Here is a 20,154-nt window from a genome sequence, read left to right as displayed (position 1 = left end):
ATCCAGACTCTTTGAAAGATAAGTAAGGAATCTTTTAACAAAGTTCATGCTGATAAGTTAATGTGTATGCACTTGATTAGTAGTGCTTATCAGATGTCTTGTGCTACAGCTTGACGTTTAATATGCATTTTATTTTGAATATAAGAAGAAAAATTTGGAGGCTCTCAGTAATTGTCAGTCCTTTTGCAATATGACCTTGATAATATGACTGAGGTAAGATTATGAACATACAAACAGTCAACAGGTGGGGATAGACATATGTTATTACAGCTTGGTGACAACATGGGGCTGATGGCACTCTGAGACAGAGGAACTTCATAGCAGGGAATTTAGCAAATGCCTGAAGCCGTGTCAGAACCACTGGTGGGTATTTTGAACAAACCTGTCAGGAACAGCCACTCTAATTACAGTAAGGGTTTGATGTAGTCTTTAATGACATTTTCATTTACAAACCAAGGAGAAAAATCTATATGAAACCACCATAAAGTGGGTAAAAAACGTGTGTAATCCTGCCCAGAAAATAATTGTCAGAGGTTCCCTGTCAAAATTTAAGGCTCCATTGATTATAGTTTGGGATTGTCCAGGGTTTGCTCTGGTTGGTGTTTTCATAAAAGATGTGGATGTTGACATAGAAAGCTTGCTTATTAAGTTATCTGATAAAACAGGGTTAAGAGAAACTTTTGATTGTGTTAAGGACAAAATGACCTTTGTACCTGAACATAAGAAATTGGAGCAATGGCCTGAAAAATATTGTATTCAATTTTGGAAGGGCTCACTCAATTTCTGTAGTCTCAGGCCAGAATAACCAGCAATCAGGTGGAACAATAGTTTCAGTCTACAAAGCCTCAGTCACGCCGTGGCAGGAACACTGAGTTCATTTTTAGTTCTGCACTGCAAGGACAATTTGGATCAATTGGGAAGAGTTTAGGAATTATCACAGATCTTGAAAATATGGCTTCTGAGGAGAGGTTAAAAACGTAGGGCTGTTCAGTCGAAGCACAAGCAGAGGAAATGGGACATGGTAACAGTTTTTCAGTGTAAAAAAAGAGAGCACACTGTTCCCTGAGACCACAGTAAACAAATGAAAAAGTCACAGGTTTGGCCCTGCACAAAGAACATCCAGGTCACACTTTAGGATTTCTAATGGCAATAAGACAAAAAAGCCTTCACGTAAGATGCCTGCTGGGAGCCAAAAGGTCTATTTTGGATCCTTAAAAATTGGTTAGAGGCAAAAGTGCAATGAGACATGAGCCAGCAGATCCCATCTTAGACACATAGATAGTCCAAATGATACCTGCATGTCAGTCCCTTCCAATTCTATTTTTTCCGTGTTTCTATGCCTTCTTTGAATAAAATAATTCCCAGCAACTAAGCTGTAGATATGTCAAACTCTACTTCCACATATAGGTATCTATGCACATAAAGGTATCAAATGCAAGCAGGAGCAAACCTTGGAGAAACTCAGATTGTAGCACGCCCTTCAGAATATACTTTATGGAAGACAAAGAGTTTGCAATAACGCTTCCTCCACCTATATTTTACAGTTTTGGAAATGTCTGTTACAAAATCCTACCCCAGGTGCAAACAACTCTTTTCAAGGGTCTCATTAATCCTGAGGCCAGGGGAAAGATCTGGCAGAGCACATATTCTTCAGGGCCCCGGGTCTTAGCAGACAGTCACAAAAATTCTAACTTTGCCACATCTGTGCAGATAATTGCAAAGAGATAATTACTCTTTGCTGGAAGGAGGAAGTGCACGCTCGTGAGTGAGTAAGCGCAAGGAAATAAATTGACCATCTCTGTGTCATCATAATTAAAACCCATCCTTCTGGGCATAAATCAGTCACCATGGAGGTCAGGAAGGAGGCTTTACTCTTGTGTGTATCAGTGTAGAGCAAGTGAGGGGTATTTAAATGGAATTTTTTTTCTCCTATTTTTATTCAGTAAAGAACTGGCTTACATTCAATACTGAATTTAATGTGACCAGTGATCTGATCTTGTATGGCAATTTCTGTTGCTGTCTTAGCAGAAAAGGCCTGTGTAAAATGAAGGACAGAATACAGGGCAGAGCTGGAGCACATGGAAAAAGGGATACTTTTAAAAAGTGGGATAATAAGCATTTGTTAACATAGGGCTAATTGGCACATGATACGTTTCACACAGAACTCTAATTCTGTGAAGCTGTAAGACCTTACTAGTTATTCCTATTGCAGACAAATTCACTATTCTTCTATTTTTCCTCTTGCCATTTCAAATGTATGTATAAAGTTAATACTGGCTAGGAAAAAAAATTAAAATAGAAATAAAGTTGAGTGGCTTGGCTTAATCATTAAATATGTCATTCTAGTTGAGGTATATGGAATTCATAACGTGCTACATTCAGAATGGCATGCTGTAATTCAATCTTTTTAAATGTTGCTGGCCTGAAGCTTCATAGACTAGGTTGAATTTTCAGTAAAAATGGATTTTTTTAAAGTAGTAAAAAACCCCAGTCCCTTAATCTCTTCAATCATTAAAGATTTTCTGAGAGCAAAAGTACTTGGAAATGTTTTTCTACTTGTTTCACATGTTTTGTCACACCTAAAATAGTTTTCATTTGAGGGGGAAAAAAAAAAGAAGAAGAAAATCATGTACATGCTGTAGGTGATTAGTTGTTTAGTGAGATCTGGTGTGTTTATTTTATTTTATAAATATTGGAAACAGCCGGCTGAGTTCAGCTTGGCTTCAGCTCCTGAGTGGACGAGCCAGCCCCTTCCAGAGCCTGCTCTTTGAGTGCTCCGTAGGCAAAGCTGCACGAGAGGTCAGGCACACACAGCCTGGCAATGGGGAGGGGCCGTGTCCTAGAAGGGCAGCACAGCAAAACTGCTGCTTGTAGCCTACACCTTCATCCCATATTTCAATTTACACTGCCAGCCATGTGGATCCAATTGTAGGATTAGGGTCTGAATCTGGAGTAAAGGAAAACCTCGTTGAAGAAATATGTCCCTGCATGGCACTCATTTTCCTTTCATTTCCCTGCTCCTGGAGTCAGCTTTATGTACAGGTAAAATGCTGTTGCATTTGACTGATGGAGGTAGGGAAGAAAATGAAATGGTGGCAGCCCAGTTTTCCCAGGCAGTATCCGTCTTGAGTGGGTTTTCTGGCTGCACAAACGTGTTGTAGCTCTGGCCATCTTGTTGATATGAGACAGGAAGGGTAGAGGAGAGGAGGGAGAGCACAATTACAGGGTGTGACAGATTAAGGTGGAAAAGGATGATCTGTGAAGGATACCATTAAGAAAGAAAAGAGTAGGTAAGATTTTGGAGACTAAACAGATGAAAAAGTAGAGGAAGATGTGAATGGGGAAAAGGAAATAAAAGGATAGAAATCAATGGTACCCCCAAAGTACCAAAGGCATTTCAGACAGCATTCTTGTTAGACACATGGGCATTTATGGGAGAGAGAGTGTATGGTTATGGCCATTAATCTATATAGGACATGTGAGGGATGCTAAGAAAGACTGCACCTCATAGATAAGGTCTACACAGAGATCTGAGAGTGGAAAAAGTACACCATTGCAGCAATTCCAAAGACAAAAGATTGGATAAAAAATACCAAAAAAAAGTCATAGTTTGTTTTTTTTTTAAATTAAATAGTCATGTGCACTGGAGCAGAGAAGTCAATTCACAAAACAGAGAATTAAGACAGAATCATAGAAAAACTTAGGTTTAAAAGGGCCTTCAAAGGTTATCATCTGGTCCAATGCTCCAGTCAAAGGGTCAGGACATCATCCAGAGAAGAAATTGTAATAGCAAGTTTAAGAGAACTTGTTATTTTATACTTGATTATGGACCAGATATTTAAAAGTCAAAGAAAGATATTTGGTGTTCTGCTTTCCGGTGTGTGGGTGTGTGTGTGCGCGCGCGCTCTTTAAGTTGTAAAAAGAGTATATATAATTCAGGAATTTTTCATGTTTTACCTTTTAGAAAACTGTGGCAAGACTGTCAAATTCAAAGCATTAATGATCTGATTTGCATTTTTTGTAGATTTATGAGCTTGTACATACAGATGATGTGTGTGCATTTGAACTGAAGTATATCCAGAGGGATCTTAAAACAACTAATACCTTTGAGTTGTTTAATTAGATCATACAAGGTCATGTTTCATTGACTTGAAAATCTGTTTGGAGCATATGATTCACTTTGGAATTAGAAAACAAATTAATTTTCCATTCTACAAACACTTAAGGGCTTTAAAAGAGTGGCTGTTGCTGATGAACACTTCCATTGAGAAATGTACACTGTGTCTAGTCTCCCCTAAAAGGGATTTTCTACCTTGTCTCTTGTTGGCTGTTTTCTATTTGTTTTAACTGAGTTAGGCAAGCACAGCCACTGTGCTGTCTAGTGTGAAACGGCTTCTGCCCTGGAAATGGTGCTTTGAAAAATTTCAGTCATTTGCAAGATTTTCTCATTTTGCCATAAGTAATGTGAATCTCCACAACATGCAAAAGTGACTGTATTTACATAACTTCATTGTCAGTCCTTATTGAAACAAACTGAAAAAGCCAGTAGGCTAGAAAATCATACTTTTAATAGGGCCTATAGAGCTTAATTGAGAATGGAGACCTGACAATAGAAAAATATAAAACATAAATGTGTGAATGCACATAACATGTTTATGCTCTGTGTATTCTGAGCTGTGCATAGCATAACTGTATAAAAAGCATGGATATGATCTGTATCTATGCTATGTACAATTACATTTCTCTATTCCTACAATATATATTTCTATATAATTTATTAACACTTTAAATACAGGAAAAGACAAGCCTTTTACACTGAACTATGCACTCTTTTTTTTTCTTTCCTTCTTTTTAAGGCAATTACTCTACGTGGTGTGTGTTTTCTTCTCTATGTAAATAGTTGTAACTTGCTGTAGAGCAGATGTAGATGCAGAAGATCCCGGACTTTGGACTGGGATCTTTCATTCCAGTTCCGTATGAATGGTAATGGCAGGAGATCGTACCTGTTTTCACTTCAGCAGCAGGGTTCATTTCACTCATTCCCTTCAGTGTTAGTCCTTTTGTAGTGTGAAAACTCATCTCAGTGGTGATTTTGTTTATTCAGTGTTTCATATGCTTAATTCGTCTTGAAGCTGGGAAGCTTGAGACACAAACTAACTTCATTTTTGCTAGGTCACCCAGCAGTCCCAGTGGAAATGGCACACCATGGACTTCAGCTAAGACTGTGTGTGCTTTCCATGGTCTGCTGCCTGTCTTTTGGGGGATTTCCTAGATGATAGTATAGGAATGTGATTTAGCTAGATTAAATCTAGTTTTTCTATATCTTTATGTGTTACAGTTAACTTCTGTACCTGTGCAGATGTATACACAGTACAGCATTTAAATAGTTTTCTTTATTTGGTATGATAGGTAGTGATTTGCCATAATGTTTTGGCCTCACAAACAGGCCTAATAACAGATTCTGAACCCTCTTTGCTAAGACAAAATAGTGCCCACAGGACAAAGACTACAGGCATAATTGTATTGATCATTATGATTCTCTGTATTAGTGTCATGTTGTTAGCACAGCCAGACTCGAAGAGTTACAGCAGTGGGAGAGCAATCTGAGTCAGATCTACCAAATCTACTTCTAGCAGTTAATTATCAGCATAAATTAGCTGTTCATACTAGGGGTTTTTCTTCTCTCCAAGACTGCTTACTGAAAGTGCAAAGTTCATTGTCAGCCAGGGAAAGAGTCTGCCTTCCTTAATCTGGTTCTCCTTACCCAATCAGCAGAATTCCTTTTTCTTAGTTAATTCAAATATTTTTAAAGGGATCAGCACCCGAGTCATCAGTAAAAGGCTAACTTAACTTCTTTGAAATTCTCCTTGTACCTGAAAAAATTAGTCCAGGTACTAAACAGAAGCAGGTTGTGCCTTATTATAGTCACCTCAGAGTTTATTTCAAACAGTGCAAATGAGCAGATGTAAAAATACTAGACTTTATCAATTGTTCCTCCTATTAGCAAAGAATGAATAATTAAGAGCTAGATGCTACAGGGAACAATTAATGTAAGAGCTTTTATGGAGTATATCACATAAAATTAGTTTTGGTGCTCACTTTATCAGCTTATTTTTATTACTCAAAACCCAGACATACTCTTTATGTCCTTGAGAAGACCTTAGACCTGGGACTCATCAAGGATAATTAATTGCCATCAGACTGCAGAACTCCTGAATCCAATCCAACAAAAGCATTAAAGTGATTTTTTTTTAATGTATTATCAATTAAAATGGGAATTGTATATATGTGTATACAAAATTAGGAAGAGTTCCTTATGCACCAGAGAGTTTGCACTGCCATTCAGAGGGTCTGAGAGGCCGGAGAAACAGGCAGTCTTCAGGAACCTCATGAAATTCTGCAAAGGGATTCACCAAGTCCTGCACTTGGGCACAATTAAGTCCATCCACCAGTACATGGTGGGGTCCAGCTGGCTGGAAAGCAGCTTTGACATGCTCTGAACAGGCTGGGCATGAGGCAGCAGTGTGCCCCGGCAGCAAGGAGGGCCAGCAGCCTCCTGGGCTGTGTTAGGAATCATGGTGCCAGCAGGTTGAGGGAGGTGACTCCTCACCTCTGCTCAGCACCAGAGACCACACCAAGTCCGAGTCTGGGCCACCCAGGTACAAGAAAGAAGCAGACATACTGGAGCAGGTCCAGAAAAAGGCTGTGAAGGTGATTTAAGAGATTGGAAAATCTGTCATGGGGAATTTGGGTTGTTCAGAAGTTGAAATGAAAGCCAATTTTAAAGGCAGGAGATAGCCTTAAAGAAAAAGAGATATATAAACTTCTTCCCAATTCACCTGTTCCTTCCCCTTGAAGAACTATGTATTGCCTGACCTTGCAAATGTGATTGCTGTCATGGATGGAATTCTTCTTAAGACATGTCACATAAGTGTGAGTCTCAGTTGTATAGATGTCCTGCTTTTAAATTTAAAATGCTGAATGTTGTTAAATAATTCTTTATAACAGCTACAGATGGGAAATATGACACATAATTGTACTGTAGAAGTTAAGAATATTTGGGTTCTTTACTCCATCCCCCCCTGTATATAGGCTTGGCAGCATTAATTCAGGAAGGTTTAGAAGATTATGTGTATATGACAGCCCTGAGGATTTCCATCATTGTGATTTTCCTTCCAACTCTTTTTTTTGAGGAGCATAATGACCTATGACAACTAAGCTTTATTCTCCGTGGAGTCTGACATTGCTTCTGTTTAATGGATCAGACAGTTTGTGATACATCAGCACTAGACACTTTCTTCCTCACGTCAACCTAGGGTACCTCTCCAATATTTCCCATCTGTGCTGACCTGTGTGATCAAGAGGTCATGTCCTGAAGTCAAACCCAGAATCGAAACACTCACTTCTACCACAGGCCAGACTATTAATGCAAGCCATTTAATTTACATCAAGTTGGAACCTGACATTCAATTTCTCTCTCCAGAAGCAATTATTTTTAAAGGAACATGCCAACAATATTGCTTGGCTTAGAATAGCAAAAGTTCAAAAGGGTAAAAAACATTTCACACCATAAATAAAGAATTGATTATACTTGAAAACAAAGTTTGTAATTACTACTGACATTTCTGAGCCTAGATGAGGTGCCTTTTATGCTTTAAAAACTGATGTCACTTATGCCACCAGCATTATGGGAACCTTATGTAAGGGTCTGAAATAGTCCTGTGCTGGTATTTCAGGTACAAAGAGGAAAATATGAACATTTTGCATGATGTTTGGGTCAAATATCTACTTTTTGCCAAGAGACGGTGCAAAATTCATTGTGGGTGTCTCCTTTCACCCCAATAGCTCTGTCAGCAGGACCACTGACATAATAAGTAAATTTCTTAATTTGTTATTCTTCTTGTGTGAAAACTAAGGCTCCAAGATGCTAACAAATCTTAACTAGAAATAGCCTGTCTGGGTCATCAAATTACTCTTTTTTACTTAAAACAGTGCCATTTTTTTCCATAGCTTTTACAGCCCTGGGTGGACTTTGCATGACTGGCCACAGACCAATATTCCTGAATTCCATGTGGAAGATCCTGCTAATCAAATTGTGTGGTGCAAAAGCTAAAAATTGACTCTAAGAATTTGGATTAGCAAACAGTGTTCATCACAAAGTCTTTGAGAAATAGTGTCTTCCAGATCAGGCTCTAATGACAGTGTTGAAATATCAGCTAAAGCTAGAATTTGCTAATGTCTAGCAGATGCTAGACACGGACAGTATTTTGTGCTCCCTCTACTGGCTCACAGGAACAGAGAGGATACGGGGAACTTGGTTCTCAGAACTCTCAGAGCTGTGCTGGTACCAAAATGCTGATAACAGTTCAAAAAAATTGCATATTTTCACATATTAGGGCAGTTTATATTTTTTAGGAGACTAATGCAAATAGCATTTCGCCAAGTAAAGCACTTTACTAAGGATAAACAGCAATGCCATCCCACTGCTATGGGTTATTTGGGGATGTTTATATGTGAGAAATGGTATTTCAAAGGCACGTAAAAATCTGCAAGTGTGAAAACAGAGTAGCTAAGCTACATAAAAACTGTAACCCCTACAACAATGAAGTGATGAATGGCATTGTGTCATTTATATTTGATGCCATAGCAATTTAATAGCAGCCTGCATTCTTTGAGCAAGTTTTCTCATACATCTTAACTTTTTATTTCAATGTAGGTCAATATCGCTTTCATAACAAATATATACAGGTTTGGCATGCAAACATCATGCATTTCCCACTGTTACAAGCCATGCAATTGAAATAATTATTTAGTCATGAAGACCAGCATAAACTCTGCTTATTAACCAGCATACTCATGGTGTGCTCCAAAGTTTGCAGTAAGGAATGAAGGCAAATCTTTTATTCCTACCACAAATCAATCCAGACAGAAAACTGTGCCCTTCAAAAATAGAAAAGATGCAAGTTGTGGACCTTTTTAACTAAGGATCACAGAAAGGCTTTCTATAAGCAGAGCAGAAAAGTACTCTGAGGTACTTACTATGTAAGCAGTAGCATGTATGTATTTATATGTGTATTAACACATGTGTGTGAACACACATTTATACATACATGCATATGGTTCAGAACTACTAGCCCATGTACTATTTCTGACTGAACTCCTCCAGCTTCTCCAATGTCACTTCTGAATTCCTCCGTTATGGGAAGGAGAGAGAAGTAATGCCTCTTAAATGTTTGGTTGTATAATTTACTGTATTTCCAATAAACTGGATTTTAATGGGGTTCATGATGGTGACATTATTAAGGCTGGTTTTGAAATCATCTGTTGAGCAAAACACTATACTATTAAATCGGGTCATTTTGTTTATCGCTTGACATTTGACCTTAAATATTCCATAAATTAGAATGTATTGAGAAAGTAAAATACATTAGTCCCATAGCACAGGTCCTCTGTTAGTGTCTACTTGTTAAGTACTTTCTCTAGAGTAGTGAAAGCTGTATGAAGTGTAGATTTAAAGAAAGTTCCTTTCTGTTTGGGGAAAAGTTGTGCATCTGCCTGACTGCAATTTGACTGTAATTCAACCAGAACAATGTAGGCTTACACAAACCAATGCTAAAAAGCATATGCTGTAAAGTAGCTCCTGAGATGGACAATCAAATTCTTTAGAAGACAAGCAAAGTTCTGCTGTTAGTTTTAGTATGTGCAATACCTTTGATTTCACCAGGGTTTGGGACCACACTTTAAAGGCTACTTTCATTAGTGGTTGTCTTTGCCATTGGATGTTGAGCATGGTGTTGGTCTGGGGCAAAACAAGCAAGAAATGAAAGGGCCAGAGAGATTCTTCAACAGAGAAAGATTGAACTGAGCAAATTCATAAGCTCAGTCAAGAGGAGGGTATAAATATCTGAGGTATGCCAGTTAAAAAGGCTAGGAAAAGTTTATTCACAAATTTAAGAAAGAAACCAAAAAGGTAAGTAGGCAGTGCCTGAAGAAGGCACCAGAAGGAAAATTCTTACTGGGTAGACTAGATTTAACAAGTAGTCAGTCATATGATGGAATGACCCACCAGGAATGAGTGAAGGAAAATAATAGGTACTTGAAAAACATTATCCCACTGCCAAACAGTATACAACTGCCTTTTTTGTTTGTTTGTTTTTGAAAGCATTTTCTGCCAGGTACTGGCCATACAGATTTGTTAAATCTAAGGACATTTTCTGTCTGTGCGTTGCAAGATCTGGGAGCTTATGGATTAAAAGCCATTCATCCCCTCCTCCTTCCCTTCAAGGAAAAAAGCTTTTCATGCTAAAAAGTGTTTATGTGCAACACTGTTTAACACAGAGAGATGTGCCAGATTCAAAATATCCACTGCTTGCAGGCTCTGTCAATCACACTGGACTACATAATACAACTTAACATATCAGTGCAACTAGAGAAAATAGATCATAGTAATAATGGGTCAGCTGTCAAATTTTAAAGAATAAAACTCTGTACATATTCTGAAAATAATATTGGTAGATGCTTCCTAATGTTTTAATTCCATATATTTCTAACTCAAAAAAACCCCCCAAAACATCTAATATTCATGCATTCTTTTGATGCTGAATAATGCACAAGTGAGGGCTGCAATCTCTTTGCATTTCCAGTTGCAACTTGCAACAAGAAGAGGAGAGAGATTTCTCATGTAATATATATTTATCATTAAACAATATACATAGGTATATTCTCAGTGTTGCAAACCAAGTTTGGGGGCTAATTCTGTAAAGAGTTATCATAAAAAACTCGAGAGCTCATTTCCTAATGGTCATGGTTCAGCTTTTACAAAATTCTAACATAGATTGTCATTACTAATAAAAATATTCTCCTGTCAGAAGGTTCCCTTGTACAATATGAATAATAGCAACAAGCTGAAATTTTCAATAAAGCTGAATTTTATTTCATTAAAAGGAGTCCTCTGCATAGTTAGTGCCCATGCCAAGTGCATATTTTGTTTCTAGAATCTAAAACTATTTCAGTCTCTACTTGGAGCACATTAAATAAGGTAACTGGATCTGATAATGATGTACAAATACATCCTCCATAGACTATGAGACTCCACTGTTTGTTGAAGTAATGTCATTCCTTATGATCATATTGGACCTTATTCTATGTTTTTTGAATCAGGGATAATGCTTGCACAAACATTCAGATTTTAGTGAGGCGAAACCCAAGCTGCAGAATATTGTAAATACAAAAATGTTATTAGGTGGTATCAATATCACTTAAAGACATATGCTACTCTTTCCTCAAGTGCCTCCCACTAAGTCAGAGTTCTATAACCAGTGATAAACACTAGGTAACCGTACAACTACAGTCAGTGCATTTAAGCAATCACTCTCACAGTCCACTGCCATGTAGGGGGCAAGGTAAGTCATAAGAAGATTAATTTTTGAAAAAAAAAAATAAAACAGCTATTAGGCTTTCATAAAGCGTCTCAAGATATGGGCTGTTAAGGAAAGAGCTGTCATGAAAAACACAAGTTAGTCTTAGTTGCTGTGGTGATTTATATGGTGGAAGAATGTAAAAATTACACTCTCTTTCACTAAATGGTATTTCTTACAATTGTTCAAGAGAGCCACTACCTGCAGTAGAAATGAAATTGGAATGTTCCAATGGTTCTCCAATGGTAACTGATAAAAGAATGGCAAATTCATAAGTTCTTCTAGCTATAGCCTAATTTCAGTGCTGCCCACAATGTTCTGAGTTACGCTGCCTTTGTATGGCCATTACCGTACAGAGTGCATGAATTGTGAACCCAACCTTAGCCTTCCTTCTGGGGGCTGCCCAGAGAAAGACTAATCAGACTAACCTAAAGAGTGAGCTTGGTCTGGGAGTTAGGCATGTGAGAAATTTTTCGTGCTTATTGCAAAGAAAGCAGTTTGATCCTCAGTAAAACAAGAAACTAGTGAGAACACTGTATTCCTGGGGTCTGAAAGCATTTGCCTCTCCCTGGAGTAGACCACAGACCAGGGCTAAAGGATACATTTTGTCTTTCAAAGAGAATATTCTGACCATTTCCAAAAGTTAAGAAAAAAGGGAAGAAGGAAGAACTCTGTGACGGAAGTAGAGGAGGGGCAAACTGAGAAAGAACCAATTCTGACAGTGTGAACTTCTCCTTACCAGGATGCTACTGATAGAAGAAATGTTAAATGGTATTAGTGGATAGAATCATTAAAAGCTTGTCCAAATGTTCTTTCAAGATCAGAGGCTTTAGAAGAGATGGAAAAAGTACTTTAAAGTGCTAATTGTCTGTTTTGTGTAGGGTTTTTACAGGCAGTAAGTGCCTGCCAGGCCCAGAGGGCATCCTGTGTTGGTACAGCCTTTGACTAGGCTGGCCCTGTAATGCTGGAGCTTTGAGACTGACTGGGAGCAGTGAGAGGAGGTGGTCCTCCTCCTTCCCCTTGTGCTTTTGAACACAGGAATACATGGAGATCACAGAGGCTTGGACAGAGACAGGGCAGCACTGTAGAAATCTCTCTAGGAAAGCAATAACTTCTTTCCCATGCTCAGAAAATAGCTGCACTTTTTCGTGTTTTGCTGCACAACTGCCCGATACCACCGAGTTGATTTTGCAAGGGAACTTTTCACAGCAGTCTAACAGTGAAAAAGAGATCTTGTACTGACTGTGAAGCGAATTTAGGCAGCCGAGATGTACGTTTGCATCCCAAATATAGCCTCTGTGAGGTTCCAGAGGGGTAAGAAGCCCAGAGGAAGAGATCTCTAGACCTAACTCATTTTTCAGCAATTTCATGTGTGTAGTGTTAGGAATTTCTCCTTAAACCAGCTAACTTTGAATGGGTACTTGATGGTAACATTTTCCTTCTTGAAACTTTGCTTATATGGGAATAATAATTAGCTAACAGTACTTCCAGACCTGTTAATTTTGAATTTGAGTGCCTGTCTTGCTTGCAGGAGAAGCCTGAGTCTCACTTAAAAGAGGAGCTGTGCCCTTGAAAGCTTCTTAACTTGAAAATTGTATTTTCTCTCTGTGTCTTCTCCTTTTTTATCCTCATTCTTTCCTTGAACAGCCTTGTCTTATTCTAAAGTCTCAGAATGAAGAGAAAATAACCTTTTAAACTGTGATGACAGGTCATGAAATAAAATGAATTAACCTGGTTAATGAAGGAATGATTGACTACTGTGGTGTGAGCAGCTGAAGGACAGACAAGGAAATAAAGGTAAAAATAAAATTTGGAGTTTGGAGATGAGATCTTTGCTATTCAACTCCTTGACTTCATTTTTGTAAGTCATGTTGCTTTATATATCTAAGGACAGCAGCTGTGTGATCATTGTAAGGAAGGAGATTAAAAATAAAGAAAATATATAATTATTTTTATAATTATAAAAATATATGTGTGTACTTTAGGCTTCCCAAGTTAGTGGTAATATGCCCACTATCCTACTCATTACTCATAAATAATATTTATGTCTGTACCATGCTGTGACAGGTCAGGGGAGAGGAGGATGGCTGGCTGAGACAGTCTGCCCTGCTGTCTGCTGGGTAGTCTGCCCATAGCAGCACCTAAAGACATGCAGGGAAATGGAAGCCTGTGTGCTTCTATGTTTCTGTCACCCTGGCTTCAGTGCAGAATGAGAGTCCAAATGATTCAGTTTTTAGGTACTGGTCCCGTGATGCTCACAGTTCAGTGTCTGGGTGGAGATTTTCTTTACTTAGTTGAGTGCTGAGTACTCTCCCATACTGGCCATTTATCTGCCTCATCTTCTGGCTCTGGAAGACAGTTTCTTTCCCCCATGCATATGCCAGGAATTCAATACCCATACGACACCAGTCTGATCATATCATTTTCTCTTGCATTAGTCCAACAGACTGGGAAAAGGGCCAAGGAAATTTAAAAGAGAAAACCAGAAAACAAGACAAGTAAACGAAAAGGCCAAAACCCATTTAGGAATTCATGATGCCAAAGCAAGCAGCAGTGCTAGTGGCACAGCTGGCACACAGCAGATAACAAGATGCCAGCAGTGGTAAGGCACTGAGGAGCCAGCACTCGTCTGCAGGCAGCAGGCACCCTGCTACAGTCAGGTCAGTGGGCTCTGCTCCTCTTACCCTTATTCTGCTGATGCAAAATGGATAAGCTTCACCCCTGCCAGCAGCACTGTCCTACCCACCAGGGACCGGGCACAGGGAGCAGGACCTGCCTGCCTGGCACAATCACTGCGCCTTGGGCTCGGTTCCACACTGGATTGTGTCACTTGGTAGACCTTGCAAGTTCAGAAGCTCTTTAATTTTGACATGGTGTTAAGTTTATTACAACCTGGTGAAATGAGTCACTACCAAATCCATAGCTTTGCCTTCCTCCTTTCTCACATATTTTCATGAGCAAAGTGAAAAGTTTAACCTCTCAAATAACAGTCTTTTTAACAAATGTGCAGTGCTAGAGCAATACAATATATCCACAGTATGAAAGGACACAGTTCTAGGGTAACTAATGCCTTTAGCTAGCAGTAACAAATCACAAGACTTTAAATGAAAGCCCAATTTATTAAAAGTACTGTTGTGCTAGGGGCCAGCAGACCAAGGTAAAATGAAAAAATCTAGGGCTTGCTACTGCAGAAGTACTTCGACCTCTTGAAACCTGAGTATCCCCAAACCCTTTGATTTAAAAGGGAGTTGCAGAAGTTTAACCCTTCACAGAACTCATGCAGAAATTTTCTATTTCAGATCTGGATAAGGCATATAACTAATGTCCTCAATTCTATCTGGGGTGAAGTTTCCAGACTGGGATTTTTATTTTTTATTTTGTAAGAACGAAATTGTGTAAATAATTTTATTTGCAGATTTGTTCATTTCAAGACTTTCAGCAGGACTACGGACTATTTTCAAGTTACCTGAACAATCACTATCTGTAACAAGATGCTGCCAGGTAATATCTATACCTTTCTACCAGCATGGTGGGGAAATATATTATCCTGACATAGGCGTGTGTTTAGGCTCCACTATCTCCTGCCCTTAGGTCTAAAACTATAGTCCAAAAGGCAGATATTCTCAATTTTCAGTTCAATTACACTAATTTGTTTTCAGTCTTATCCAGTAAGTTCAAAAACACTGGTTTGTGCTTGTTACATATTGGCAATTATCCTCAGTTTAATTACACCTTTCCATTGATTTCAATGGCCTTTAGATCAGGCCTTCACAATGCAGGGTATGTAGATTATTATTTCTGCATATTACCCCCATCAGTGAAGTATGATTATAATGTTATGTGAATGCTTTACTGAGGAAAGAGTCATAATAAAATGAATGTGATTTATTAAATAAAGTCTCTGTCCTGTTGCAATAGGAATCTGAGGGGTTATATCTAAAGCACGTGTAACTACTCAGGTGTTAAGGCTGGAAAAACTCCTGCCCTACAGCTGCAGAAATGTAGGATTTTTGGTGTTAATGAAATTCCCAGATGAAACGATTGGACGTATTTTCCAGGCAACTGTTAGTTCATCTACATCAGATAAGAACCCATATACTGAGTGGTCCTGATCAGGGACTGACCTGCTACCTTGAATCATGCTACTGCTATCAACTCTAATCTTAAATCTTCTTTAATTTTCATTAAAACTTGTGGTTTACTATTTGCAGAAATAACTTTTCCTGGTCAGAGGCAAACATTTCCAAGTTACCTGGGGGAAAGAGAAGTGCCAGAGAGAGATGTGCATTGTTACTGCTACCACAGTGCCCTGTTAAAGATTGTGGTCTTCCTGCCTCCACCTGTCTGGGCACACTGTTTGGTAAGAATAACTATTTTGGGTTTTCTTTCTAATGAAAGTTATATATCTAGCATCCAAGAGGTATGTGATTAAATAGACTTACTTAAGCTTTTTAAAAATGTAATTTAATTTGAAGTGAAGTCAGCAGAAATTTCAGGGTCTCCAATACTTTCAGTCATATTTTGAAGAGTCTTGCATTGTGATTGAGGAGCTTATGGATTGAAAAAAAGTGATTCAAGATTAATAGATTTAAGTATATTCTTACACTCTTTTTCTCCAGACCAGTTAGAGCCTACCTATACTCCCTGGGGAGTAAGAGAACTCTATGTGAATGAAACCAGTAGAATCACGACCCAAATTAGGCAAACAAACAAACCAGGTGAAGGCAATTGATAAGGAAATAAGAGGATAAAGGATGATGATTAAACAAGGAATTACCTTTCAGGTTGTCTCGCAGAGCTTAGAAGTTTTTAAATTAGGACAAGACAGGAGGAAATGCAACTGGAAAGATGGACATTGCTGGAAGGAGGCCAAGAGAAAGAAGTGGCATGGGAAGAGGTAAAGGTGCTTAGGACAGCCTGGGAGATATCAAAAACCTTAGTAGAAGCCTCGTGTTATACTCTCTTAGGCAGAACAGAAGCACAACAGCAACACTTAGTGACAGGATAGGGAAGGACAGTTTAGGGGAAGGGCTGGAACAAAAGCAAACAAGTCTCAATGCCACTTTGAAGAAAAATAAAGAGGTAACTTAAAGTGAAAGCTCTAGTCTCCATGTACTTTAGTACTTGCTATGTTGGAGACAGCAGTCATGCAACTCTCAGGAAAGTTTATAAGCTGCTTAGGAGATGAATAGAACGAGAAATTGACAGCTGGTTAAATGAATCTAGCTGTTAATTATTTTTTTCTTTTAGAAGAAACAAGCGGATGGAGTTGACAATAAAATTCTGCGGGCCTAAAAGTGTACAGTCCAAACCCAACGGGTTCGTGGCTGTGCTAAACAGCGCAGGCTGGGGCAAAGGCAAGTCTGAACGCATCCCTTTCAGGATTATGGTCACTTGTGAATTCGACTGTTCGTTTGTTTGTTTGATTGTTTGTTCTTCCCTTAAGAGCAGAGCTAGGCGCGCACGTGGAGGTTATATTTGATTCGGGCGGCAGAACGCCCCGACGGCCCGCGCTGCCGGCAGAGGGACCCTGCGCCCCGCGGGACCCGCATCGCACCGACGGCACTGGGCCGGGGGCACCTTACCGGAGAAGCCCGGCGGGCAGCGGCAGATGTAGCCCTCGGCCCGGTCGTAGCGGAAGGCTGGCGGCAGCCCCGGGACGCGCCCGTAGAGCCCGGCCCAGGAGCGCTCCACGCAGTGTCCGCCGGAGAGGCAGGGGCTGCTGCGGCACTCGGCGATGTCCTCCTCGCAGCGGGACCCCGCGTACCCTGCGGAGAGCACCGCGACAGGGCGGTCAGTGGCGTGACACGGTGAGGTTCCGACCCGCCTGCCGTGAGCAGGGACACTTTCTGCTAGACCGGGCTGCTCAGAGCTCCATCCAACCTGGCCTTAAACACTTCCAGGGACGGGGCATCCACAGCTTCTCTGGGCAACCTGTGCCAGTGCCTTACCACCCTCACAGTAAAGAATTTCTTCCTAATATCTAATCTAAACCTATTCTCTTTCAGTTTGAGGCCATTTCCCCTTGTCAATACATACTCTTACAAATAGCCCCTCTTAATCTTTCTTGTTAGGATCTCTTCAGGTAGTGGAAGGCTAGATGACCTTTAAGGTCCCTTCCAACCCAAACCATTCTATGATTCTATGTGCTATTCATCCCTTTCAGACCCCAAAATATACACCAAATCTACACTGTGAATAGTAGCTGAAACGTGGTTTCAGGCTTTGTCATGTGCTAAAAGTTTTCCTCAGTTCCTTGAAGGTGTGAACGTTCCCTCGAGCTCCCTGCCAGGGCTTGGCAGCAGGACATTGCTCTGGCTATTTTGCATTGGGGAGTTGAGCTGTGCTAGGCAGAATTTGTCTGGGTCTTTTTTTGGCAATACGGTGAAGATCTGTGTGAGTAACAAGGCGCTGCATTGTGGTGTACACACACTCAGGTTGTAGAAAGGCAGAGGAGGGCAGGAAGTATAAATCGTTTAGTATTTGTAAAGTGTTTCATCTGGAGTTTGAAGTGCTATGAGGCTCCTTGAATTTTGGAAAATGTCAAGGGTTCGGCCTAATTTTTCCTTTTCTGTTGCACCAAGAACTGTGTAGTCCAACACTGAGGCATTTACTTCCCACAGTGCTGTTTGTGCTCCTGCATCCTCAGTAAGGTCACGGGTGTTAAACTTCTACAGAGACTTGTAGTTAGTCCATGTGCTGAAAGAGTTGTGTAGTCTCTCCAGAGAGCAGGGTCTGTATCCCCACTGTGGGTGTGGGGACCAGTTTGTAAACAGCTGGATACACAAAGCCCTCTGGTAAAGAACACAGCCTTGTGGGTCTTACCCCTCGCTACCAGACAGAAGGGCTTGCACTGGTACCATGAAGGAGAGCAGTTTCCCAGCATACCAATACACCTAGTTTAACTTTCGTTCATACATAGACAATGTTTTGCATTCACAAATGAGATTTTAGACTGATTTAAAGGTTGTCTGAATGAAGACTAAAGAAAGGGTCGGCTGCAGCTGTGATGTATGTATCACACAGGCTGAAGGATTAAGTAACTGGGAGGTGGATCCCAGCTTTGACTGATGTCCTATCTTGACTCCACAATATTAGTGCTTTTGGTTTTGCCCAGTTCTGCTGTGAGAACTCGGAGCTTACCTGGCCAACAGTGGCATGTGTAATTGTCAGCATTGTCCTCACAAGTGGCGTTGTTGTAGCAAGGTTGTGACCAACATAAGGGAATGAGGGTCTCGCAGTGCAGCCCGATAAATCCAGTACCGGTACAGTTGCAGCTGTACCTGCAACACAGAATGCAATGTTCCCTCAAGCTGGAAGTCAAGAGATCTGGGCTTTGTTCCCAAACCTCCACAGGCTTCTTGTGCAACCTTTGCTAGCAGCTTACAGGGTTGAGTCCAGGCTCGAGACCACCATCTGGTGTTTTAGGAGAAACCACAGAAATTGGGAACCAACAATGAGCTTTTTCCTGAAGTATGTGATTTTGTCTGGGGACAAAGAACTGCTTGTGAATTCAAATTGGTTTTGACAGATCATTTCTTATAAGAAATATGGATCTTTCTTTTTTTCTTTCTTTTAAAAAAATGTTTTGGGGAAAATAGTTTGTATCTTTTAGAAATTATAACGTTAACATTATTCACAAAATTAAAAGGGAGGAGGTAGTAAGTGTGTTAGTATCTCTTGCTCTTGGACTGGTACAAACTGAATTGGCAGAAAAAAAAGGGAATTTCTGTTCCTCAACTAAGTGATATTTTTTCTTTCATGAAAAACAGCCTTTTATTGTTAGGTTAGAAAAAAATGTCAATTGCTTGCTTAGTTCCAGTAATAACAGTAACAGGAGTTCCCTTTTCATAGCAATGTTACTACAACAAAAGTAAACAAACTAGTATATATAGAAATTAACAACATGCAGGTAATCAGTAATGTCTGGGGGTTTTTGTTTGTGGGTTTTTTTTAGGTGAGCTGAGTATTATAGAATGTATCATTCTGTTCTTTGATGATCAAGTGATGATCATCAAAGATGATCAACATGTACATGTCATACGAGAAGACAGGCTTTTGCAAGGTACGTGTTAGCTGTGCATGATCTTGGTCTAAAAATAACTATCAGAAGCAAAAAATTATTCCTATATTTTCTTTTACATGATACACTATTATTACACAATTGAAATCATGGGGAATCTTGCTGAATGAGAATTTCTCTGCTAAATATCTAAGTCTTAGTCTTGGAGAGAAAGTGAAATTGTTGAACATAAAGTAACATCAGAGATCAACTGGCTCCTGCAACCTAATGGACCGAAAAGTGTAAACTTTTTACTACACTATTTAAGGGTGTACATGAGCAGAAACTTCTGGCAGGCCAGTTTATTACTAGTGTATGGATTATTCTTAAATCAAAATCAGAGATTACTTAGACCAGGTGGCATTTAGGCATTTGAATTTAGGATATAAAAAGTAATGAGGAAGATGTGAATCAGAAAAAGAATTTTCATCCTGAGGTATGTTTTCAAACCAGAAGTCACTCTCTTTTGCTGTATTTTTCACACACTTCTTCCGTGTACCTTCAGTTTGGTGCTGCTCAGATTTGTGGTGAAAGGTCTTTTTCTGCCTGTGCTCATGCTACATTTTCATTTTGGTTCAGAATCACGGAGCAGTGAAGTATAAATCCACAACTCACTTTATAACGTGCAGTAGAGTTTAAATAAGAAATATGCACTTACACGAAAGTGTTTTTTTA

The 20,154-nt window shown here is 39.6% G+C and overlaps 1 protein-coding gene and 1 long non-coding RNA gene across 2 annotated transcripts in view; one reads left to right on the top strand and one right to left on the bottom strand.

The window, feature by feature from the left end:
• The window catches only part of CRB1 (crumbs 1, cell polarity complex component), a 100,024-nt gene that overhangs the window by 45,833 nt on the left and 34,037 nt on the right, over positions 1-20,154 (bottom strand). Inside the window, exons 4-5 of the mRNA XM_017832918.1 lie at positions 18,561-18,700; positions 17,003-17,185 (exon numbers count right to left, since the gene is read on the bottom strand). Coding sequence (XP_017688407.1) covers positions 17,003-17,185; positions 18,561-18,700 — 323 coding nt within the window. The remainder of the gene's footprint in view (positions 1-17,002; positions 17,186-18,560; positions 18,701-20,154) is intronic.
• Positions 13,120-15,567, top strand: LOC108506187. The gene is made up of 3 exons (XR_001877707.1): positions 13,120-13,214; positions 13,856-14,077; positions 14,833-15,567. It is a non-coding gene; the product is annotated as an uncharacterized LOC108506187 (long non-coding RNA).

Source organism: Lepidothrix coronata, unplaced genomic scaffold (genome assembly GCF_001604755.1).
Source record: "Lepidothrix coronata isolate B3197 unplaced genomic scaffold, Lepidothrix_coronata-1.0 Scaffold209, whole genome shotgun sequence".
In the NCBI taxonomy this organism is placed as follows: Eukaryota; Metazoa; Chordata; class Aves; order Passeriformes; family Pipridae; genus Lepidothrix; species Lepidothrix coronata.
This window is presented reverse-complemented; position numbering and strand designations above follow the sequence as displayed.